Source organism: Peromyscus californicus, unplaced genomic scaffold (assembly GCF_007827085.1).
Source record: "Peromyscus californicus insignis strain IS unplaced genomic scaffold, ASM782708v3 Scaffold_9__1_contigs__length_137607984, whole genome shotgun sequence".
Lineage (NCBI taxonomy): Eukaryota > Metazoa > Chordata > Mammalia > Rodentia > Cricetidae > Peromyscus > Peromyscus californicus.
Genome location: NW_026294617.1, coordinates 99,556,160 through 99,579,208, shown reverse-complemented (window position 1 = coordinate 99,579,208; position 23,049 = coordinate 99,556,160). Strand labels below are relative to the sequence as shown.

The following is a 23,049-nucleotide window of genomic DNA, read 5'->3' as shown; positions in this document are numbered from 1 at the left end:
CCCTGCAGGGCTGCCACGTGGAAATGCCCTAACGCTGCCTTCACATCCCTCGCCTGTGCTTTGGAACCCGTAAGTAAAATGAGAGTTACTTGAACACAAGCCCTGCAATTCAGTGACAGCCAATATACTACTGTGTGACGGACGGAACGGCAGCATATACAGTGTGGACGCACCGAAAGGATGAGCAGGACCCAGCCAGATTTCAAGATGCTACTCGGAAACACGTACAATTGAAAACCTATGAACTGCTTACTTCTGGAATTTCTGATTTAGTATTTTTGAATCATGGCTGCTTGTAGGCAGGTAAAACCACAGAGAAGTGAGGGCTGCTGCATTAAAACAGACCGTTCTAACACGGCCCATCTTTAGCAGATTCATCAAGGGATTCTTGGAAAAGAGGTTAGAGTTTTGTAAAAGGGGGAAACGAGTTGCTGGAGCAAGGATCAGGGCTACACTCGGTGAATACAGAGGGTCTGAGCCTCTGGTGGGAGATAGCCAGCCTCTGAACCGTGGAGCGGAGTGACTTTAAAGAGTGACCTGCATCGTTGTAGTGCACACTGTTCCCTTGCTATCGTCGAGTCAAAACACACTCTATGTGGGTACTATCACTGCTCGGCGGTGCACGACCTGGGTGGAAACAGATGTGGTGCGTGCAGGAGGGGTGCAGACACAGTTTACAGACCTCTGACTAGATGCGGTGTGGTGACCTTGCTGGTTTTGGCTCACACACTCGCCACAGTCCCAAAGCTCACACATTATTCAGGATTAAGAAAGGGGAAGAAGGCCCATGGTGGTGGCATCCGCCTTTAATCCCAGCAACTCAGGAGGCAGAAGAAGGTGGATCTCAATGAGTTCAAGGCCAGTCTGGTCTACAGAGTGAGTTCGAGGACAGTCAGGGCTACACAGAGAAACCCCCCACCAGAGAGAGAGAGAGAGAGAGAGAGAGAGAGAGAGAGAGAGAGAGAGAGAGAGAGAATGAAAGGGGAAGAAATTATCCCCTCCTCCATCACCACACACTCCCTCACCACTGCTCCACATGACCAGGCAATTGGACTGGAACTTTCTCCACCTCCCATCTACCCTCTGGTCGAAAAGGAGGGAATGCCAGAACTATACGAGCAGCAGGCCTATATGCTCTGAATACGGAATAAAGAAGATAGGCCATGGGTCCTCAGGAAGAGATCAGACAACCTAACTCCTGCCCTGATTCCAACAGCAAGAGCCTTTGTCACAAATCCAAGTGTGACAGACCATGCCTCTCCTCTGTAGGAAGAGGGAAGAAGGGAAAGACAGACAGTCTAGAAGGACTGGGCAGCCAGACAGCACTGACTGTGAGCCCCACTGAGGGGCAGTGTTACTGCTTGGCCCTAAGTTAGTTCCTGAGGAGAGGGGGCAGGGCTGTTGCAACAGAAAAGACCAGAAACTCTAAAACCCAGGGCCTTCCTCCTCCCACCCAAGATAAAGCTTGGTCCACAATGCCTTTCTAAGCCCCGCCCAAATCCTCCAAATCTGAAAACTAAGAGATCAAAAAAAGAATTCACTCAACAACAGAACAGAATGACTTCACTCGGTGGCAAGATGTGATTTGGACACATAAAATCCTCTGCTAGCTGTTTATCCAGTGTGAGTATTATATCAGTGCCACAATAATGAGTTTGATTATATGGTGCTGACTCCAGACCTCTTTGGAGGTATTACTGAGTGTAAGCCAGAACTTATAAAACAGAAACAAAAACAAACCCGTGACTCCGAATTTTAAAACATGGAGGAGAGACCATAGACTCTCACAGAACAATAGAGACCCTTCCCAAGCTTACCAAAGGCTCATGAGAGCCAGTTTTCCTCTGGTTGTTTCGGGTGGTGTGGCCAGCTCTCTACATAAGCCAGACTGCAGGCAGCATTTGGCAGGGCTGTTAGAGCAGGAAGTCTGTTACCCAGAGTCATAACTACATGCTAAACCCTGCTTTCCTACCTTCACATATTCCAGAGTTGGGTCCAGAAGATACGGATCCCTGAAAGGAGAACAGAGGGAAAGATATGAGACAGTTAGAACAATGCACATTGATGCTGAGTGAAATACAGCCAACATTATTGCCTCTCTTCATTTAAGTTGGTGAGCTGCTGCCCCCAATTCCCAGATGGTATGCCCATCACACAAGGAAGTCAGGATGAAACCAGATTCATCTCATGAGAGAGAGAACAGCCATGAGCTTAGTCCAGATGTATCATCCTTTCCAGCCAAATCCAGGTCTCAGGAAGTTACAGTGTTTTATATATACAGTGGTGACTCTAAGTGCACACAAACATTTAAAAGTAGCCTCAAGTGTGAAACCAGAGCCCCAGAAGAGCAGAGGAGAGAGAGGGCAGCATCGGATGCTCAAACATGCAGCCCTTTCCAGCACTGAGGTCCTCTGGGTTAATGCCCAGACAACCACAGCAGACCACTGTGAAAACGGAGGTCCTGGCAGGCGGGCAGCTGGCCAGCCCCTGGGTCCTCGTGCACAGCTCTGCTTCTCAAGAACATCTTTCTCTTCTTCTTATCACTAATCCTTCCCACCCACTTGTGTAAACCTGAGTGACTCGGCCGCATATCTTTTAGTGCCCTAGTACGTCACTCGATCTAATGTCCACTTTGTGTCTGCCAAAATCCTCCATAAGGGCTGGGCAGATATCAGAAGTAGACGGCAGGGGTGGTGCCGGGGAGGGTGACTTACTACAGATGGGGAGGTACAGGAGAAGAAAGGGGAGACACCAGATCTAGCCCTTTCTGAGCTCGTGTGGTTTCAGTGAGACGCACAATGTGAAAAGGACAACTGCTTCACAGACTTAAGCTTCAACAGAGCAACACATTTGGACAGATGGGAGATCACTTACGAAGAACCGGAAGGCTCTACAGCCTGCAAGGCCAATCTCTGAAGAGCAGGAGGGCTTCTTAGCAGAGACAGAAAGACCGCCCTAGGAACACAGGGAAACCCATAGGCAGCTGCTGCCTTGGGAGGGTGAGCCCGCCCCTGAGGCCAAGGACATGAATGACTGCCAGGCCACTGTTGGGGACACAGTGTTCCATCCTACAGGTCAAGGATATGATGACCCTGCTGTGACGATGAATCCTATTCCTCACGCTGCTGTGACTGTTCAGAGCATGTGGCACAGAGACAGGACGCTGTTCAAGGTGCTGCTGGGCAGGCAAATAGGTTCCGACTGAGTCCTTTGTGGGGTCAAAGGATCCACGCAGGGCCTAAGCTTTCAGTAACAGGGTATGTTCCCATTGAAGACAGGTGTGAACTCAAACCTCTCCAAGCTTTCAGCAGAGGAACACAGTCTGCGGGGGGGGGGGGGGGGGGGGGGGGGGGGGGGGGCGGGGGGAGTGTTTTGCCAGGCATCTGGAGTCTACCTGCTGTGACATCACTACCTCCTTGTGCAGGTCGCTGAGAAGTTGGTGCCAGACTCACTCTGGAAAGTGTCATGCTCTGGAGTGCAGTCATGTCATCAAGCCTTGCTTCCATGGGAACACCCTGCCAGTGACCAGAACTGTCAGCAGCCTTTTGCCTGAATTCCTCCATTTAAGTTCTTAAAACTTGGGGTTTACTCACTTGACGTCTGGAGCTTACAGGCCCAGTGGCCCAACTCTGGGAGTTGGTAACTACAATGCTAACTTCCATCCTCTCCATCTTTCTATTCCATGTACATTTTAAAACTTACTTCATACACACACATGCCCTAACACATGGATTAAAACACAAAAAACAATGATATGTCCTGTTGAAATGGATGGCTTTCAAACTTTTTAGTATTTATTAATTATTGATATTAGAAATTAAAACTGAGAAACTTCAAAATATCTTATCAAATTGAGAAAGCCCATCCAGGAGAACCAGGGCTATGTAGAGGGACTCTGTCTCAAAAAAAAAGAAAGAAAGAAAAGAAAGAAGGAAGGAAGGAAGGAAGGAAGGAAGGAAGGAAGGAAGGAAGGAAAAGGAAAGGAAAGAAGAAAAGAAAAGGAAAGGAAAGGAAAGAAAAACAGAGGAGAAGAGAAAGTCCATTACAGGACTGGTGAGCTAGGGGGATGTTGTAAAGGGTAAAGGTGCTTGCAGCACAGGCCTAAAGACCTGAGACCTGAGTTCAAGGCCAAGGTGAAAGGAGAGAACTGACTCTACAGAGCTGACCTCTGACCTCTGTATGTGCACTGTGGTGTGCACACACACACACCATAATAAAATAAATGCAAATTTAAAAGCTACTCTATTTACATTAAAAACAGTTGTGTTTACACTGTAAAGATTTAGTGAGGATGACATCATTTAGTTTTGTGGATCTTTTCATGGGCTTTGTAGGATTCAGCTGAATTCAAGTCTACTGCATTCCATGAATGATGTGTTATGTGCTGTTTTAAATGAAGGGAGAAAAGCCAGATGCACAGATATGTAAGCGGCAAAGGAAAGGTCACTTTAACAGACCCCTAAGAAATTACAGATATTACAACTACATAATTACAATTACAGATAGTATAATTACAGATATCTGCTCTGATACCAAAAGTCAGGCAGCTGAAGCCGAAGAGTGACCACAGGTTCATAGCCAGCCTGGACACCTTAGTGAGCCCCTGTCTTAGAAAATACAACAAAATCAAAACACGTTAGTGAGTGGTAGCTACCACTTCAGCTTTTCTCCTCCTCTTGACGTTTTTAGATAGTCTCACTTTGCATCCCAGGCAGGCCTTGAACTCATGACAGGCTAGCTAGTGGTATTTTTGTATGGGTTAGGTGTAAGTATATGGAGCCAAAGATTTAGCGTCTTACTCTCATGCTTTGAGTATCCTTTATCTAGAATGTGTGATTCTGTGACCAGTAACTCTGGGAAGCACTGGGTTTTTTGAATGAATTTTACAGATCTCCCAAATCTTGACTCAAATATTCCAGCAAAACCACCACTACCAACAACAACAACAACAACACACACACTACATTTGTTTACAACAACAACACCACACACACACACACACACACACACACACACACACACACACACACACACTAAATTTGTTTGTAACCATCACCACTGACCTCACTGGGGAAATTATTAAGTACCAGAGACTGTCAGTTTCATGGTGAAAGATACGTTTTCAAAACTTCTAATTTTCACTCAAAGATTAAATTCTTGTTTTTGTTTCTTTCTCCCCTCCCCCACCCCCACAATTGGCAATGAACGGTATCAGATATTTTCCTTGGGTGTCATTCATTTTCAGGAAAGTATCTGTCAAATACCAAGGCCATAATGTCATGATTTGTGACTTCAACTTTTTTTTTTTTAAGCAGTGCTGTGACAATGGAATGTTTTAGGCCCCAAGTCTCGATTTCATAATTTTGCTTAGAATTTTGTCTGGAATCTTTGCCCTTCTTACCTCCTTGGCTGCAATATGCCCTTACCCTTGAAAGCTACAGCACTTCTCTCTCTTTCTAGAAGTGTGTGTGTGTGAAAACTCACTTCACTCGCCCAGTCAGGTCTCAGGCTAAACCTCAAACTCTATTGGAAGGGGCTGTCTGTGTAACCAGCGTGGCTGGGTGGTGTGTGGGGCCTCGGTGACCCCTGAGGCTCTGCTGGCTGCAGTGAGCACCCTCCCTGAGAAAAAGAGCCCCTCACACGCTTTCTGCTTCCTGTCTCAGAAGTATGAAAAGGCTATTTAAGACCTGAGGTCTAGAGGCTGGGGTGATGGCCACACTTCTCTTCCAGAGGACAGTTTCCCAGCACTGGGGCAGCTCACAACTGCCTGTACCTTTGGCTTCAGGGGATTTGACAATCTTTTCTGGTCCCCAAGGACACTGCACACAATGAGGCATGCACATGCGCATGAGCGCATGCATGCACACACACACACACACACACACACACACATACACACACACACACATACATACACACGAGGGCACACACATGTGAATAAATATTTTTTTAAAGAATGAAACCTAGTAATAAAATTCATAAAGTTTTAACCTTTTCATCAGACATTTTAAAATAAAAGCAGTCTCGTGTAACTGACGGCACAGAGATGAAGACTATGGCGAGCTCTGTCCTGAGGTATCAGCCATTTCCTCTACCATGGTCACTGCGAATGTCGTCACAAAGAGGAAAGGTCAGTGGCATCCGAGTACCATTATGAAAATGGACTAGCTATTATAGAAGCTCTCCCAGCTCAAGATCACACTTCAAGAACTTTCATTCCAAAAGAAGTGTGTGTGTGTGCACTCATGCACACAAATATGCATGTATCAGCCAAGTGTTCAACACTTAGATTTCTCTGCTGTAACACCAGGCCCACAGATAATAAAACTGGACTGCATCTGGGATTCATAGTAAATGAAGAGATTTTTTTTTTTGCTGCTCTTCCCTTGAAAATAAAGAAAGAAATTATGGTAACTATATGAGATGATGATGTGTCAATTTGCCTGATTATAGTAACCTTTTAACTATCTGTATGTATCCCATCATAACATGCTGCATACCTTAGATGGCTGTTTTAAAGTACCATCAGGACTCTGGAGACCCCACTCCCATGGTGCTCGTCAGTCTTCCTCAGCTCTCACTGGGCAGCACTGCACACACACGTCAGCTTCTGTCCTTCAAACCCTGCTTCTACTAAGCAATCTAACACAGCTCCAGCTCCAGCATTTCCTCGTCACCTTCGACTTCTTCTCACTCTACTTCACCTTACAGAACTCTCATCATCTATGACGCAAGTCACACACCATCTTCAACGTGCAACGGAGCACGTGTCAACGCCTCTACCACCTGTTAAAGGCAGACATCATGGAAGGGGGTATTATGATGGCCAAGACCCAAGCCATCAACAAGTCCTGGGTAGAGCCAAGTACAGCTTCATGGGCTTAGCAGAACGTCTTAAGTGAGAGGTCTTCTGTGCTTCTCATTCTGCAGTAACAAGCTTGCATTTTAATCAGGCACCAAAAACACCTCAAACACCTTTAAAAATACAACTGTTGCTTGGCTAGCACCATGCACAGGGATGCTTGTTCTTAGGAGACAACATTCATCTATTCAAGATTTATTTTATGTGTATGAATGTTTCCCTGCATGTATGTATGTGCACCATGTGCATGCAGTGCCCATGGAGGTCAGAAGAGGGCACTAGATCCACTGGAATTGGAGTTGCAGATAGTTGTGAGCCACCATGTGGGTGCTGGGAATTGAACCTGGGTCTTCTGGAAGAACAGTAAGTGCTTTTAAATACTGAGCCATCTCTCTGGCCCACTAAATTCATCTATTTCATATAAAATTCTTTCTTTTCTCTTTCTTCCTTTCTTTTCTACTCTTTCTTCCCTTCCTTTTTTTTCCCTGCCATTTCTATTTTTATGGTGCTGGGAACTGAACTCAGGATTGGGTTTACTAAGCAAGAGCTCACATCAGTGCAATACGATGCGCTCCACATCACAGGTCAATGGCCTCCTTCTAAAGCCTTGTTATTCAGTGTGGTTGTCACTAGTCCCAGTGACCATTTAAAGTTGAGTAAAATGTCCAAGTGCTCAATGCCATGTGTGGTCACTAGCTCTCATCCTACACATCCCAATTACAGATCGTTTCTGCCGCCACATATCCCAAGTTCTACTGCAGTGAGTGATGGTCTACAAAACACTTCCAAAGAGAAGGACACCCATCTTCCAAAGAGACCCTTCCTTTGTTATTTGGCCATGCTTTACGGACTAAAGTGGCAAAGGAAATTTGAGGTGCACTTACTGGTAAGGTCCCCCCAGACACAGCTTCACAGGCCAGCAGTGCAATAAGTGTATGCATTTTTGGAAGTCATTTTTGAGATTATCTGCTCAAGACCCTGAAATATCTTCGTGTCAGTGGACTATTTTCGATGTGAAAATTAGCACAAGTCACCCAAACATTCCATAGCAGTGCGTGAACAACTTTGAGTCGGAAGAAATCATGCACAAGTCATCCAGAGCCACTCCCTGCAAATGTCAGCAATGAAGTTAAGGCTTTTGGGGTTCCGAGTTCAGCTTTATTGACTGAGAGTTAAAAGAGGGGACAAGATGCAGTCTAACTAGATACTTTGTGTTGCTTAGTCGCTCACGACAAGTGGAGGATGCGCACTAAAGAGTGAAGAGGGGGGATGCTCTTCCAGGAGCCTCACTGCAGAGAACCCCAAGGCTCTCCCAGGAACCTCACTATAGACAATCCCAAAGGCTCTCCCAGGAGCCTCACTGCAGACAACCCCAAAGGCTCTCCCAGGAACCTCACTGCAGACAACCCCAAAGGCTCTCCCAGGAGCCTCACTATAGACAACCCCAAAGGCTCTCCCAGGACCTCACTGCAGACAACCCCAAAGGCTCTCCCAGGACCTCACTGCAGACAACCCCAAAGGCTCTCCCAGGACCTCACTGCAGACAATCCCAAAGGCTCTCCCAGGACCTCACTGCAGACAACCCCAAAGGCTCTCCCAGGAGCCTCACTGCAGACAACCCCAAAGGCTCTCCCAGGAGCCTCACTGCAGACAACCCCAAAGGCTCTCCCGGGAGCCTCACTGCAGACAACCCCAAAGGCTCTCCCGGGAGCCTCACTGCAGATAACCCCAAAGGCTCTCCCAGGACCTCACTACAGACAATCCCAAAGGCTCTTCCTTAACGACCAAGGCTTCAAGCAGAGGAGACAAGGAAAAGGAAAACAGAAGCATTTTCCCATGAGATGGCTAACCAGCTTGGAGGTTTGATTTCCTCTCATCTCTGACGCATCAGTGAGCACTTGCTTCAATTTCCTCCACACCAGTGACTAAAATTCCTAATTCCTAATAGAATCTCCAGTGTTTCAGGGGCAGAGCTAAGGATCAGCTATTTGGAAACCCCAAAGTACTTAAGGAACCCCATCTTCCTCTCCTTCCTGAGAAAGGCAGTCATTATTCTGGCCAAGGCTGCTCTTCCCCAGGCATGGTTCATCTGAGAACCGGCCCCTTCTGAGTCCTTCCTCCAGGAAGGTGACTCTTCTGAGTCCTTCCTCCAGGAAGCTGGCCCTAGTGGAGCCTGGCCCCAGGTCACTGTAGTCCACATCACTGCTATGCACTGTTCCAAGTGGCTGGTCAAGCTTCCCCCTGCGACATTAAAGAGGCATTCTCACTGAGGCCTACCTGAGGGAGAGCAGAGACCACCCAGCACCTGGGTGACCCCATTTCTTGGGGGACCCTGCAGCTGGCACTGGCTTAGGAGCCACGGGGCATAGCACCTGGTAGAGAAAGTTCTGGATATGTACCCCCTTTCCCAAGGCTTGAGGTTTGGAATGCAGTGAATATCAACACGCATTGCGGGAGACCGGAGCAAAGAACGTTCCAGCTCAAAGGGGGAAAAGGGAGGAATTTTATACCCAGATATGGTTGGAAGGGCAGATCTAGATTACAGAAAGTTCCGTCTAAAATAAGAGGCTCCAATCCCAGCACATGACTGTATTTCCCCTTGCGATATGCTAAACAGCTGAGCTGGTCTGAGGAATGCAGTAGCTAAATTTTATCTGGATTTCAGTACGAGAACTGAGAGGTCATGATATTGCTACGGCAAAACAACTTACAAGAAGTCAGTAAAGTAGTTTAGTTTCAAACTGAACTAACATCACCCCATCAAAGGCAAAGCAACCCCTGATGACCTAGAAAGCCCTGATGAAGCGCTCCAGCCCAGCCGCCATGCTGGTGACACTGTTACTGTGGCTTCACAGCACAGTGATCAACGGGCACATGAAGGAAACCTGATGATAGATTGTGTACCCTAATAAACTTCGCCTGAAGATCAGAGAACAGAACAAGCCACTAGATTAAACGTAGAGGCCAGGCAGTGGTGGCACACACCTTTAATCCTAGCACTCGAAGGCAGAGGTCCAGCTGAATCTCTGTGAGTTTAAAGCCACCCTGGACTACATGAGATTGATCCAGTCTAGGAGAGAAACAGAGCCAGGCAGTGGTGAAACACACCTTTAATCCTAGTATTTGGGGGTCAGGCGCCTTTAATCCCAGCACTAGGAAGTAAGTAATATGGTGGGTGGAGAAAGGTATATAAGGCGTGAGGAGACAGGAACTAAGGCTTTTTGGCTGAGGAAGCTCATTCGGCTAGAAGCCTATCAGCTGAGGCTCTTTCAGGCTGAGGAGAGATGATGGCTGTGGCTTGCTCTGCTTCTCTGATCTTGCAGCATTCACCCCAATATCTGGGTCTGGGTTTTTTTTTTTTAATTAAAAGATCATTTAACATTCGAGTTACAGAAACCCAGCAGGGCTAGTTCATGGGACAGGCAGTCATGCTAACGGATTTCATGCACAAGCTATGAACCGTGAGAACCTGGGCCCAATTTGCCATGTGAACGAAATCTCTCTGTGTCTTGGTTTTGTCATCTGTAATGTGGGAATAATAACAGCTCTGAGATCATAGGAGTTGAGAATACCAAATAAGGATGACATTAATTTATCAAAATATTTTTAAACAGTGCCTGATACACAAATTTATATATAGTACAAGTCTGAGCAGTGCATCAGATAACATTAATTTGGTTGCCTGTCTTCTCCCCAAATAGTTCAAGTGAAGGATAAAAATCTAACCAAATAAAATGAATACAATTTTAACCTGTAATTTTAAAAATGTACTTACATAAATAGATGGTGGGAAAGATGGAAAGTTTATAATCATCAGATTTAGATGATCATATTTACATCATGAAATAGAGAGATGAGATGATCAAGGATCTGGAGGGATCGATCCTGGGCCAGACGAAAAGGAGGTAGGAGCTGCTTGTTGGAACATGTCTGGAAGATTTACTAATATACTAGAGGTGAAAGGACAGGAATAGATGAAATGCTGGTTCACTGAGGCCAGCCAGAAAAATCAGGACTGAGCAGGAGGAGGAGGAGGTCTTGACACGTAAGATATTTAGCCTGTAAAGAATGCACTTGAGGAGAGAGTGGACAAGACTGTCACCTCACAGCTCAATGTCTGTGCAAGAAAGATCAACTGTTCTGTTTAGACGAGGGGGCCGGGTGGGCCCACAGGAAGATGTCAGCCTCACTTAAGGAAGTGCTTTCCACTCATCAAGACCATCTGAAGATGGGGAAAGCACCTTCCCAGGACACAGGAGGGAAGGGTGGTAGTCATTTGTCAGAGTCGGGCGCTGGGCAAGTCTCTCCCAGGCAGAAAAGCTAGGGCATGAGGGTGGGGGCTGTCTTTCTATAAAACAACAAAACATTTAACGTGTGCTAAAATGTTTCAGGGGAGTCAGGCATAATGACCGACACCTTCATTTCAGCACTCTGCGAGGCAGAGGCAAGCAGATCTCTGAGAATTTGAGGTCAGCCTCGTCTACATAGGAAGTTCCGGGGCTAGCCAAGGCAACAGTGAAACCCTGTCCAAAAAAAAAAAAAGAAAGAAAGAAAGAAAGAAAGAAACTGTAATATTTAATCATACTCCTGGGAAGCAAGTGGTATTTCTCCCAACTTACAGATTAACAGAGAGATAGGGGGAGGATTAGTGTTTGAACCTCTAACTGATAATATCACATGGCATCTAGCAAGCGATCATGTCCAACCCCCACTCTGAGAAGCAGCAGCTGAAAGAGTCAGTTGTACAGCTGTCTGGACAGCAGAGGCCAAAAGACAATCAGAACTGTCTACCACTCCCGCTTTCCCGATTCTCCTACAAAAGGTGAAGCCAAGAGAAGACACTTGGTGTTCAGGAAATCAGAGCAGATCTCCCCAGCCCTTGTCAGCATGGCTCTGAGCTGGCACATGGAAGACATCAGCATGGAGCATGTCAGCTCACGCTTCTCTGCATGGATGGACGGGAAGGCGCTCTGAGCAGGATGGGAAGGAAATCCTGGCAAGCAGCTTGGGGGATCTTCCAAGGGGTGATTTGGCAGTCCCTCCGATTATTCTGCTTTCCTCATCTGAAAGGCCTTGAGAGCAGAGAGAGAACACAACCAAAGTCCCCCTTGGCCACATCCTCAAATGAACCCAGCGAGGACGACGAAGTTCCGTCCTGGGAGGGGATCACAGCAGCTCATATAGTCAATCAAGCATCAAGACGCCTTAACTAGTCTCCTAGTTAGACACAGATGGGGTGGGGGATAATTAAGGATAGAAACAGAAAACCAGGCTGGTTGGGGCTGGGACTGTAACTCGGTGGCAGTATGTATGAGACCCTGGGTTCAATCCCCCATCCAAATACTTTAAAAACTAGCACTCTAAAAACTAAAACAATTTTTAAAAAGATACTTATTTAGACACAGGAGATTGTGTCTACTCCCTTCTCAGCCAACCCCTCGCACTTAGCTCACCAGAAAGGAGCGAACATTCTCCTACACAAATACCCTTCCCAATGGGCCAGAGAGCACAGCAGTTGGCCTTAGAGACATGCCTCTAAGTTGAAACAGAATACCCAATTATTCACATGAGACTGGAGCCAGAAGTCTCAAATCATAGATTTATATTCTCCAAGCGAGATCACTAGAAAACAAACAGAGGGTCTTGGCAATCTAAGCGAAGGGGGCAGGGGTAAAAATAATATTTTTGGCTTATGCTAATTATGACTCCCCACTCCATGAGTCCATGATGTGGCATCTCTGGTTACAAATGGGGGGTCTGGCAGGCGCCACAGCCCTTCCTAGTGGGTGGGCAGGCTGGTGTACCAAGAAGGTCAGCAGAGATGACAGGAGGTGAGACCAGACTCTTATTATTTTATTTTTAAGTTTATTAAATCGTGGATAACCTCACTCTCTGCTCAAGCTAAGTTATTTAAAAAGCATCTCACGTTTTACAGTTTCAACTTCAGGAATGTCTGAGTCATGGAAATGATACACTTACAATTTACTTTCTCATTAGGAACCAGATTGATTATTTCCTTCCTCTTTTTTTTTTTTTTTTTTTTTTTTTTTTTTTTAAAGATTTATTTATTTATTATGTATACAGAAGAGGGTGCTAGATCTCACTACAGATGGTTGTGAGCCACCATGTGGTTGCTGGGAATTGAACTCAGGACCTCTGGAAGAGCTGCCAGTGCTCTTAACCTCTGAGCCATCTCTCCAGCCCTATTTCCTTCCTCTTAATAGGACACTTGATCTGAGTGTTTGCTGTTCTGAGTTACCCCTCTTAAGCGGTATTTCACTGAAAGAGGCCTCCCCATTGTTCTGGAGTGGTTAGTACAAACTGAGAAGTGCTCTGTCCTAAATCACAGGATGTCGTTTGTTTGTTTGTTTGTTTGTTTGTTTGTTTGTTTGTTTGTTTTAAAGGTAGGGTCTCACTATATGGCCTTGGCTGGCCCGGAACTTGCTATGTAAACCAGGTTAGTCTTGAACTCACAGAGTTCTACCTGTCTACAAAATGTCTTAAGGATTGCTTTTTTAAAAAAAATGTATAATTAGTGGTTATCAGTGCCACTAGAAATCTTTTGAAATATAACAGCAACAACAACGAAATAAGTCATTTTTATTGGGATCATTATTTTATATCATAGAAGAGTGTGAGAAATCAGACCCAACTGCTCCACATGTACTCAAAATCTACAGAGCCAGCACCCCATCCTGCACGGGTCACTGTATACTCCTCCATCCCCTGTATATATCCATTTGTATGCTTTCTTCCCCCTCCACATGACCAGCCCCTAAGAGGAATGCCATACCTGCTTCATGTTCAGCATCTCCCACACGTCTTGAATCCATCCCACAAATGTCCTTTGCACCTTCCTACAGTGTGCCACACCCAGGACGGACGGTACACAAAGTCCTCACTTTCAGGGAGGTCTCTGGCTTCAGTAGGTGAGAGGGTGTGGATGGGTGGGTGGGGTACCCTGCAGAGCCTTCCAACAACACACAAGCTGTACTGAAGCCTGCGCAGTCTGGGGAAGTCACAGGATGAGCGGCCATGAGAAATGTTCCAGGCAAGAGGAGACACATGCACAAAGCTGAGGGCACAGATGACAGCGTGTTTGGGGAACTGCAAGTGTTCAAGAGTTCACAGCTCTTAATTTTGTTGGGCTCCAGCAGTGACCTCCCTGCATCCCCCTGGCTCTGCAACCTTCTCCCCACACGGTAGCAGAGATCCTTCCTGACTCGGCACCCTGGACTGCTACTACCTCAAAGGAAGACCCTCCTCTGTCATACTCATGGCCTATAAACCTGTTTGTAATGGTACCAGTCAGCTCAACAATCTCATACCAGCGGGCAGAATTCTAAAGACACCCACCCTTCCCACCAAGAGTCCCATCCTATAGTGATTCAATCAAACACCGATCTGGGTACTGCTGCAAGGGATTTTTGAGGACAGAATGGAGGTCCCAATTTGGTTTTCTTTAAAATATGGTCATTACCCAGGTGAGCTAGATGAGGCTGGAGAATGGGGCTATGTGAGGGATCCTGCTCTTGATGTGAGATTATGATAGAGCCTATGAGGCCCATGGCACAAGTACCATATGCCAGTAATGAAAATCCCTCTTTTCAGTTCTATATATACAGCTCTATATACACTGAAAGCAAGTTCTCAGGGAAATATTCATGTATTCATGTTCTTAGGAGCATCATTTACAAAAGCCAAGATGTGCACAAGACCAACACAATAGGGCATAGACATCCAGTGGGATATAATTTAGTCTCAAGAGGGCATTTCTGACATATTACAGCATGGCTAAACCTTGAAAACATCACGTTGTGTGAAATAAGCCAGTAACAGAAGGACAAATAGCGTATGACTGTACGTACTTGAGAGACCCAGGGCGTATGATCGTACGTACATGAGAGACCCAGGGCAGGCAAATTCAGAGAGACAGAAAGTAAAATGATCCGTGCGATCATTCTGATCGGGGAGGAAAGCAGGCAGAGTTAAGAGTGTTTAGCACACATACTGTAAGATGAAGAGAGTCTCAGAAAAAACCATCCTGAGTGAGGTAACCCAGACCCAGGAAGACAAAACATGGCATGTCCTCACTCACAAGTGAATATTAGATGTAAAGCAAAGGATCACCAGGCTACAATCCACAGCCCCAGAGACGCTAGGTAACAAGGAGGACCCAAAGAGGGACATGCATGGATCACCCTGGGAAGGGGAAATAGATAAAATCTCCTGGGTAAACTGGGACGGGGGCAGAGGGAAGGGGATGGGGGATGAGAACATGAGGGAACAGGATGGTAGAGTAGGGGGAGGTACAGAGAGGGAGAGAAATGAAAGAGATATCTTGATAGAGGGAACCATCACGGGGTTAGGGAGAAACCTGGTGCTAGGAAGATCCCCAGGAACCCACAAGGATGACCCCATCTAAGACTACTAGCAATAGTGGAGAGGGTGCCTGAACTGGCCATCCCATGTAATCAGATTGGTGACTATCCTGTCATCATAGAGCCTTCATCCAGTGACTGATGGAAGCAGATGCAGAGATCCACAGCCAGGCACTGGGCCAAGCACCTGGAGTCCAGTCAAAGAGAGAGAGGAGGAATTGTATGAGCAGGGGGTGGGGGGTCAAGATCAGGAAGGGGACACCCCCAGAGACAGCTGACCAGAGCTAGTGGGCGCTCACGGACTGAACTAATGGCTAAGCAACCTGCATGGGACCAAACTGGGCCCTCTGAATGTGGGTGACAGTTGTGTGGCTTGGTCAGTTTGTGGGGCCCCTGGCAGTGGGACCAGGATTTATCCTTAGTGCAGGAACTGGCTTTCTGAAGCCCACTCCCTATGGTGGGATGCCTACTCAGTCATGATACAGAGGGGAGGGGCCTGGTCCAGCCTCAACTTGATGTGCCAGACTTCGTTGACTCCCATGGGAGGCCTTACCCTCTATGAGGAGTGAATGGGGGGATAGACTGGGAGGGAGGTGGGGGGGAGCAGGAGGAGGGGATGGAGAGTGAACGGCGGTTGGTATGTAAAATGAAAAAATTAAAATAAAAGAGACACAAAAACAAACAAACAAAAAAGAGGTAAAGCCATAATGAAAAAAAAAAAGAAGAAAGAAAGAAAACAAGATGGCTGCCCAACACTGTTAAGGCCCTTACTGACACACTTAGAAATGGCTAGGAACCAAGGCAGGCACAGAAAGACGTGTACCACGTGACCTCACACAGATTCAAGAAAGGGTGTTGTGGGAAAGCTGAGAGCAGAGCAATGGCTCTCCGGGGCTGGGGAGAGGAGGCTGGAGCAAGGGACGGGGCCAGGTTGATGAGCAGATACTAAATTACACACTGAGAACAGCGGGATGGTCCAGGGAGGTAACTGCAGGGGACAATAACCTGCTCTGTATTTCAGAAAGCCGAAAGGATTAGACACTTCACTGCAAGGCAACAATAAATGCAGAGACAGTAACATTTAACATGGGGTGTGTGTGTGTGTGTGTGTGTGTGTGTGTGTGTGTGTGTGTGTGTGTGGTGTGCACGTGTGTGCAGATGTCTGTGCCTATGGAAGCTGTTAACGTCTTTCTCCACTGTGCTATGCCATGTTCCCCTACCACAGTCTCTCACTGAACTTGAAACTCTTCTTTCTCATTGGCTGGTTGGCCACTGGGCTCCCATAATCCCCCTGTCCATGGGCTCCCATAATCCCCCTGTCCATGGGCTCCCATAATCTCCCTGTCTCCGCCCTCCCTGGTGCTGCAGTGCTACAGTGCGAGGGACACACAGACATACCTGGCTTTTCTTACCTGGTGCTGGGGACTCAAACTTAGGTCTGTGTGCTTACGGAGCAAGCATCTTACCCCCTGAGCCATCTCCCCAGCATTAGTGTGAAATCAGATTCAAACACGACACACTGTATACATGTATCAAAACGTCACACTATTCAATTCATATGTACGATTCTTAAGTTTTTAATGTGTGCATTACAATAAACGCAATGCTATACTAAAATGCTGAATATGTTATGTTTTGCATTGTATTTTCACATACTTTTTACAAATAAGAACCCCTATGATATGGGACAACAGTGATATAAAAGTTAAGAGGAAAGTGACCAGGGTTGGTATTTAAAGGCTCAAGACAAGGACAGGCATCGCTGCTGTTCCACGGTCTAATCCAAAGGTGTTTAAGAGTACCCTCTAAATGAACAGGAGTGGAATTTATTTGTTGTTTGTTTGGGGTTTTGTGGGTTTTTTTGGTTTGGTTTTGTTGGGGTGGGGGGCGGTACAGGGTCTCACTATGTAGCTCTGCCTGGTCTAGAACTCCCAGAGATCCACCTACCTCTTCCTCCCAAGTGTTGGGATTAAAGGCAGATGTTACCATGCCCAGCCTTAGACTATTTCTTTTAAAATTTCAAAATAAAATAGTAACAAAAATCCATGTTTTTAGTTCACAAAGGTTATAGGGGTCTAGAATAAGAGGTAGGTATAAACCCATTATATTATAAAACACAGACACTGGAAAGAAGTTGAACTCACAACTACAAGGCATATTTCGGAACACAGGATATGGTAAGAGAAGGACCCAGTTCAGAAGGAAGTATGTGTCCCTAAGTGCCTGTTTTTGGAAAGAAAGACTGGGAATTCATTAAGGGTTTGGTTTAAGCTAACACAACAGAATAAATACAAAATGGAGATAAAGATGGGCAGAAATTAAATGGTGAACCCTGAGTGCATGAAGGAACAGACAAGCTTGGCTCTTGACAGAGTCCGCTGGGACAACCCCTGACAGAGAAAACAGGGAGAGAAGGAGGCACACACACCACAGGAATGAAACAGCAGAATTATAAACGCGTTTAGAAACTTAGGAAAGCCAGACATATGTGGAGGGAGGACAAACACAGCACTAAAACAGACTCCAAGAAGAAAGAGAACACCGACGCCCACAACCATCTGAAACACAGCGTTAGCGGTTCAAAACCTCCCAGGAAGAAAAGTCTCTGCACTAGACGCTTTTACTACATAGTCAGTTCTGCCAAACTGAAATGATCTAGTCCTTGAAAACTATAAAACTCTCCCAGAGACCAGACAAAGAAGATGCTGTTATTTTGATAGCAAAGTCAGTAAAAGGAAAAAAGAAAGAGGAAATACATAAGCCAGATTTCACACATTGTATAAAAAAGAAGTCCAAGCAAAATGCTGATAAACCAAAGCTAAGAGTACATGAAAAATACAGTCAAGTCAGATTTGTTCCAGGGATATTGTCAATTTAATAAGGGAAGTTCTAATAATACAACTGGCCACGTTCATGTATTGAAAGAGAAAAATAGTTGGGGGCATCCAATTGATTGGGTATATACTTTTAAAAATATCATTTCATGGCATCTTAGGTAAAATGTGTAAACTAGAACTATCTGAAGGAAGGCTCCTATCAGCTAGCGTCAGTCTCACGTATAAAGTATTAGAATTAGTAAAATCAGTCAGTCATTGCATCAACCAATCAGAAACAAGGGGAAGACACCCCCCAGTGACCGCTTCTGTCTGCCATTGTCTGGCAGGCCTTAGACTAGATAGCTAAGGGAGCAAAAAAAAAAATAATAATAATAATAATAATAAAGGTACAAGAGCTGGCAAAGGGAGACTCGAACTGTCAATTCATAAATGACGTTAGGATGTGAATGGGAAATGTCCCCCACAGGCTCATGGTTTGAATACTGGGAGGCTGTGGAACCTTTAGATGGTGGGGCCTGGCTGGTGGAAGTAAGTCACTGGAGGCAAGTCTTTGGAGGTCATGCTGTCCTCGGCAGTCCATGGTATGAAAACCCAGAGCGACCAGCTCTCCCAGCTGCGAGTGCTGGACCATGTTTTCCCCATCCTGGTAGACGAACCCTCTCTGAAGCCATGAGTCAAAAGCCTTTCCCTTCTGAGGTGTTTCTGTCACAAGTATGAGAAAAGTGCTACATTACTGTCTGCACAGAACCCAGAGGAAATCTACAAAGCTCTTGGAAGTAGGGCAAGGATCTAGATAGTAGAGTACCATATGAAATCTTAGAATAAAAACTTCCTGAGGGCAGGAGCCAGAAGGTTTATAAGTCTGAGATACAGGCTTTGTGGGCTTATTGTGGAATTACAATCCAAGAAGACTTAAGTGTAGCCAGTAGGCTGGGTCTGTGTACCTAAAGTAATGGGCCCCCAAAAGGAGCAATCCTGCAGACCTGGAGTCTTTCTTAACCAACCCCTGCACCAGGGCATGCCACAAACATCAGGAACTAGGACAAAGCCTTCCACTGGTAACTTGGGGGCTTCTGCACCTCAGGAATAGAATCTCTGGTTCTCCACCTGAAGCTCCATTGAGCTCTGAGTCTTGGCTGGGATGAGGAAGGTGGGATGGAGGAAGGGGGAGATGGCCAACAGACTCTAAACCTACTACTCTTCCTTCCACTACAATAGAATTGTACCTTCATGTCACTATATAATATACTTAATTGTAATGTTCAATTAGAGAAGAGTAATGTACAGAAAAGTCCAACATCTTCTTTTCTATTTCATTAGAGGCAACCTGTGGTTCTGAGTTCCTGTCTACCCTGCCAGCCCTATCTCTTTACAACTCCAATCAATACAAATTCTCTGAATCAAGCCTTGATTCTCCAACTTACTAACATTTGTACACACACACACACACACACACACACACACACACACACACACACACACACAAATTGTGACCACTCTTTCTATGCGGTCATAACCACAACTCAAAGAATTAGTAGCATCTCAGTTCACCTCTTTTACAAATTAGAAAGTTTTTAACCCTTTAGATTTATTTGTGTATATGAGTGTTTGCTTCATGTATGTATGTACACCACATGCAAGCCTGGAGCCCACAGAGGTCGAAAGCAAACATCAGATCCCCTGGTATTAAAGCTACAGATGGTTGTGAGCCACCATGTGGATGTTGGGAATCAAACCTGTGTCCTCTGGAAGAGCAACAAGTGCTCTTCACCAGTGAGCCATCTCTACAGGCCCCAAATCTGAAGTTTTAAGGCAAGAATAATTTAATACACACTGTGTGCCCTGCCACTTTTACAGGACTATGAAAATACCGAGCACAGGCTCCATAATCTCTCCATCCTTGCATCTCTAGGGCAGGACTGCTCAATAAATGTTAGTTGGTTTGTATGAGTGTGTATATGTGTGTGGCCTGCATTATGCAGAAGACCCAGGCCTTTCATCACAGACCCGAGACTGAAGTGTGGCAGCCTCAGAGAGCTCCTTCAGCAACAGAATACCCATCCCCGATGCATGCCAGAAGACTGCCTCCCTCCCTACACCACAGACCGGATGCTTCTGAAGTGATGTTGACAGGCTGGCTGCTCCTGCCGAACAGGAAAATCTCTGGGCATGTTTGAAATGCCAAGGGAGGAAGTTAACTGGGGCAATAACCCAGAGGACAGAGTTCACCACGGGACAATTTCCGTCTGTTAGCTGGGAAAAGAAGAAGAACCAGATGTTTCACAAAGGGCAGGTGCTGCATATGGTGATGCATACTTGTAATCCCAGCACTCAGGAGGCTGAGGAAGAAGGACAGTGAGTTGAAGGCCAGCTTGAACTATAAAGCAACTCTCTCAAAGAAAGAACAAACTCCAGCACTGATCCAGCGAGTGAAGCAATGACATCTTGGGGGGAAGTATCAGCTGTGCCCAGACTGACAAGGCTGTTTCTTATTTTTTTGTTTGTTGTTTCTGATACTGAGATTAATCATACTGGGAAATATTAATGGTACTGGGAAATACTGTCTGAATTTGCCTTTGCTACCTTCAAAAGGGATGCAGCTGCTGGCAAAGGACTAGCACACTTGAAACACACGACGTAGGGAGATATCTTTGTCACATCAGCTTGAACAAACAAATGAGAATCATTCTTCTATATCTCCACATGCTTACTGATGATGTCACGGTGTGTATCACCGGCTGTTGACCACCACCACCTGGCCAAAGTGAGGACTTTTTAATATTCTCACAGGGTGAACACATGACACCAGGATTACCTCATAACCGATGCAGAAGAATGTAAGGTCTATTCCTTAAAGATTAAATCGACAGGTCTTCACACCAAAAAGGCGTGAAGCGCTGGGGCACAGGAATCATCTTGCGTTTCTGAGGTCAGAGTTAAAACCATCCACCATATGTGATCTGTGCGGTCATGTGTGACGACCTCCCTTGGTCTGAATACTGAGCTTCAACTAATGCCCTTAAAATCACAGTAATTTTCTTGGACAACCGTAGCATGCCCCTGACTCATTCTGAGGCTACCGTGGTCCAACTCCTAGGATATTTCTCACAGCAAGCAGTTAATCTGAACGCCATATTTTTAATTTGTAATTAATGTTTTTGGACTTCCGGTGTAAGTCTTTGTCTCTCCCGACAGTCTTATTTAATTAAATTTGGTGTGTTGTTTCAGGATCTGAACATCCTTTTCTGGGGCTCATGTCTGTCACTGGACATCCTTCGTATGCCTCCAAGATTCACAGCAGGCACCCAGGTGATTGCTATGCCAGTATTGTTGTCTAAACGGCTTTTTTTTAATTGATAAGAAGGGGTCTGAGGACACAGCCCCCTGCAGACTTCATATACCATCCTGGAGCCCGAATCTCTCACCCTGAAGACGGCACCAACAGCTGACATTTGCATGCACGCCTTCTCAACATTGTTATAAACTTTCATCCCAGCAAGCACAGGAAGTCAGGGATGGCTTGCTTTCATTAAAGCTCTGCTAGCTTTGTTAAAAGGAAGTCCCCTGAGACATGTGTACATCTCCAACTTGGCACACCCCAAACATTAAGTCTTCATTCTCATAGACCAGATACCACCATCTCCCCCAAGGACATCACCCACAAAAACCATGACCTCCTTCTTTCCCATTCTTCCCTTCTCAGTCATCGGCCCACCCCCAGGCGCCAGAGCCACACCTGGAATGTTCCTCTCCTACACCCCGCCATATCGAAGCCTTAGCACATTTTGCAGACCAGTTTTAACCCCTGCCTTCTTTATAAAATACAAAACGAAACAAAAAAAAAACAAAACTATCTGTAGATTCTTCCTGCGGCTTTTGTCACCCCAATATTCCCTCCCGTGACAGTACTTGTGGGTGCCCTCAGTACTGGCTCTCTCAGTCTCCATGATCTCTGGGCCTCTTCTCCTGGCCTCACCCGCTCCAGGCCAGCAATTCTGACTGTACACTTCCCACCCACCCCCTTCCCAATGACAGCAGTTATTTCCTGTACCCACCCCCCTCGAGTGAGCCGAACAGAAGCCCAACAATTTGGTTTCTCTGGAGCCCCCTCTGTGCCCTGATTGTTCCAACCATAACTTCTGAAAGCCCTTTTGTTACCCATGGCATTTTTCACAGTCCCGCTTGCTCGGCACGATGCTTCTTTCACAGACCGGTGACATCCCCTGCTATGGTTCTTGGTTGCATGACCTGACCTTTCCTGGGGTCTACATCCAAGGCTGGGATGCCATGGCGGCAGTGGGCAGTGGAAGGCCCGAAGAGGCAGGCCCCGAGGGAAAGATTACCTCCACACCATGTTGGGGTGTGTTCGTGTGATATACCTGGGCAGGTGTTAAGGTCAGAGGTCAGAAGGATTAACTGAGTGGAACAGAGGGCTACCTGGTGGTCGTGGGAAGTTAGGAGCATGCAAAGATGGGAAGAACAATGCTGGGAAGACCAGATGGTTCAAAGCAGCATCTTTCTCCATGACCTATGAACTCCTTAGGAAAAAGCCCGGCCTCTCTCTGAGTCTCCAGTCCCTGGCACAAAGCCTCGTACCTGAGGGTGGGTCAAAGTACTGTGAATGAAAACATGAAGGGACTCGGGCTGTGTTCGTGTGTGTGTGTGTGTGTGTGTGTGTGTGTGTGTGTGTGTGTGTGTATGTGTGTGTGTGTGTGTGTGTGTGTGTGTGTGTGTGTGTGTGTGTCTGTTTGTGTGTAGGGGAGGAGATCCTTTAAACCAGTATACGTGGGCTGGAAGTGGCCTTTTAGACAGTTCCTTCCATGGAGGAACCGCCTGGAAGGTCACGTGCCTCCTCCCCCTCTACCTGGGTCAGACGACTCTATTTTAGTTTCCCACATGGAGCCTGAGTCCACGGGGTCACATCTGCCATCACGTTCAACTTTGAGAATTTTTCTTTCTATAGTCCAGA

At 46.2% G+C, this 23,049-nt stretch overlaps 1 protein-coding gene across 1 annotated transcript in view; it reads right to left on the bottom strand.

Moving 5' to 3' along the window:
- Positions 1 to 23,049, bottom strand: part of Bcar3 (BCAR3 adaptor protein, NSP family member) — a 122,362-nt gene that overhangs the window by 81,825 nt on the left and 17,488 nt on the right. The window contains exon 3 of the mRNA XM_052730759.1: positions 1,973 to 2,012. Coding sequence (XP_052586719.1) covers positions 1,973 to 2,012 — 40 coding nt within the window. The remainder of the gene's footprint in view (positions 1 to 1,972; positions 2,013 to 23,049) is intronic.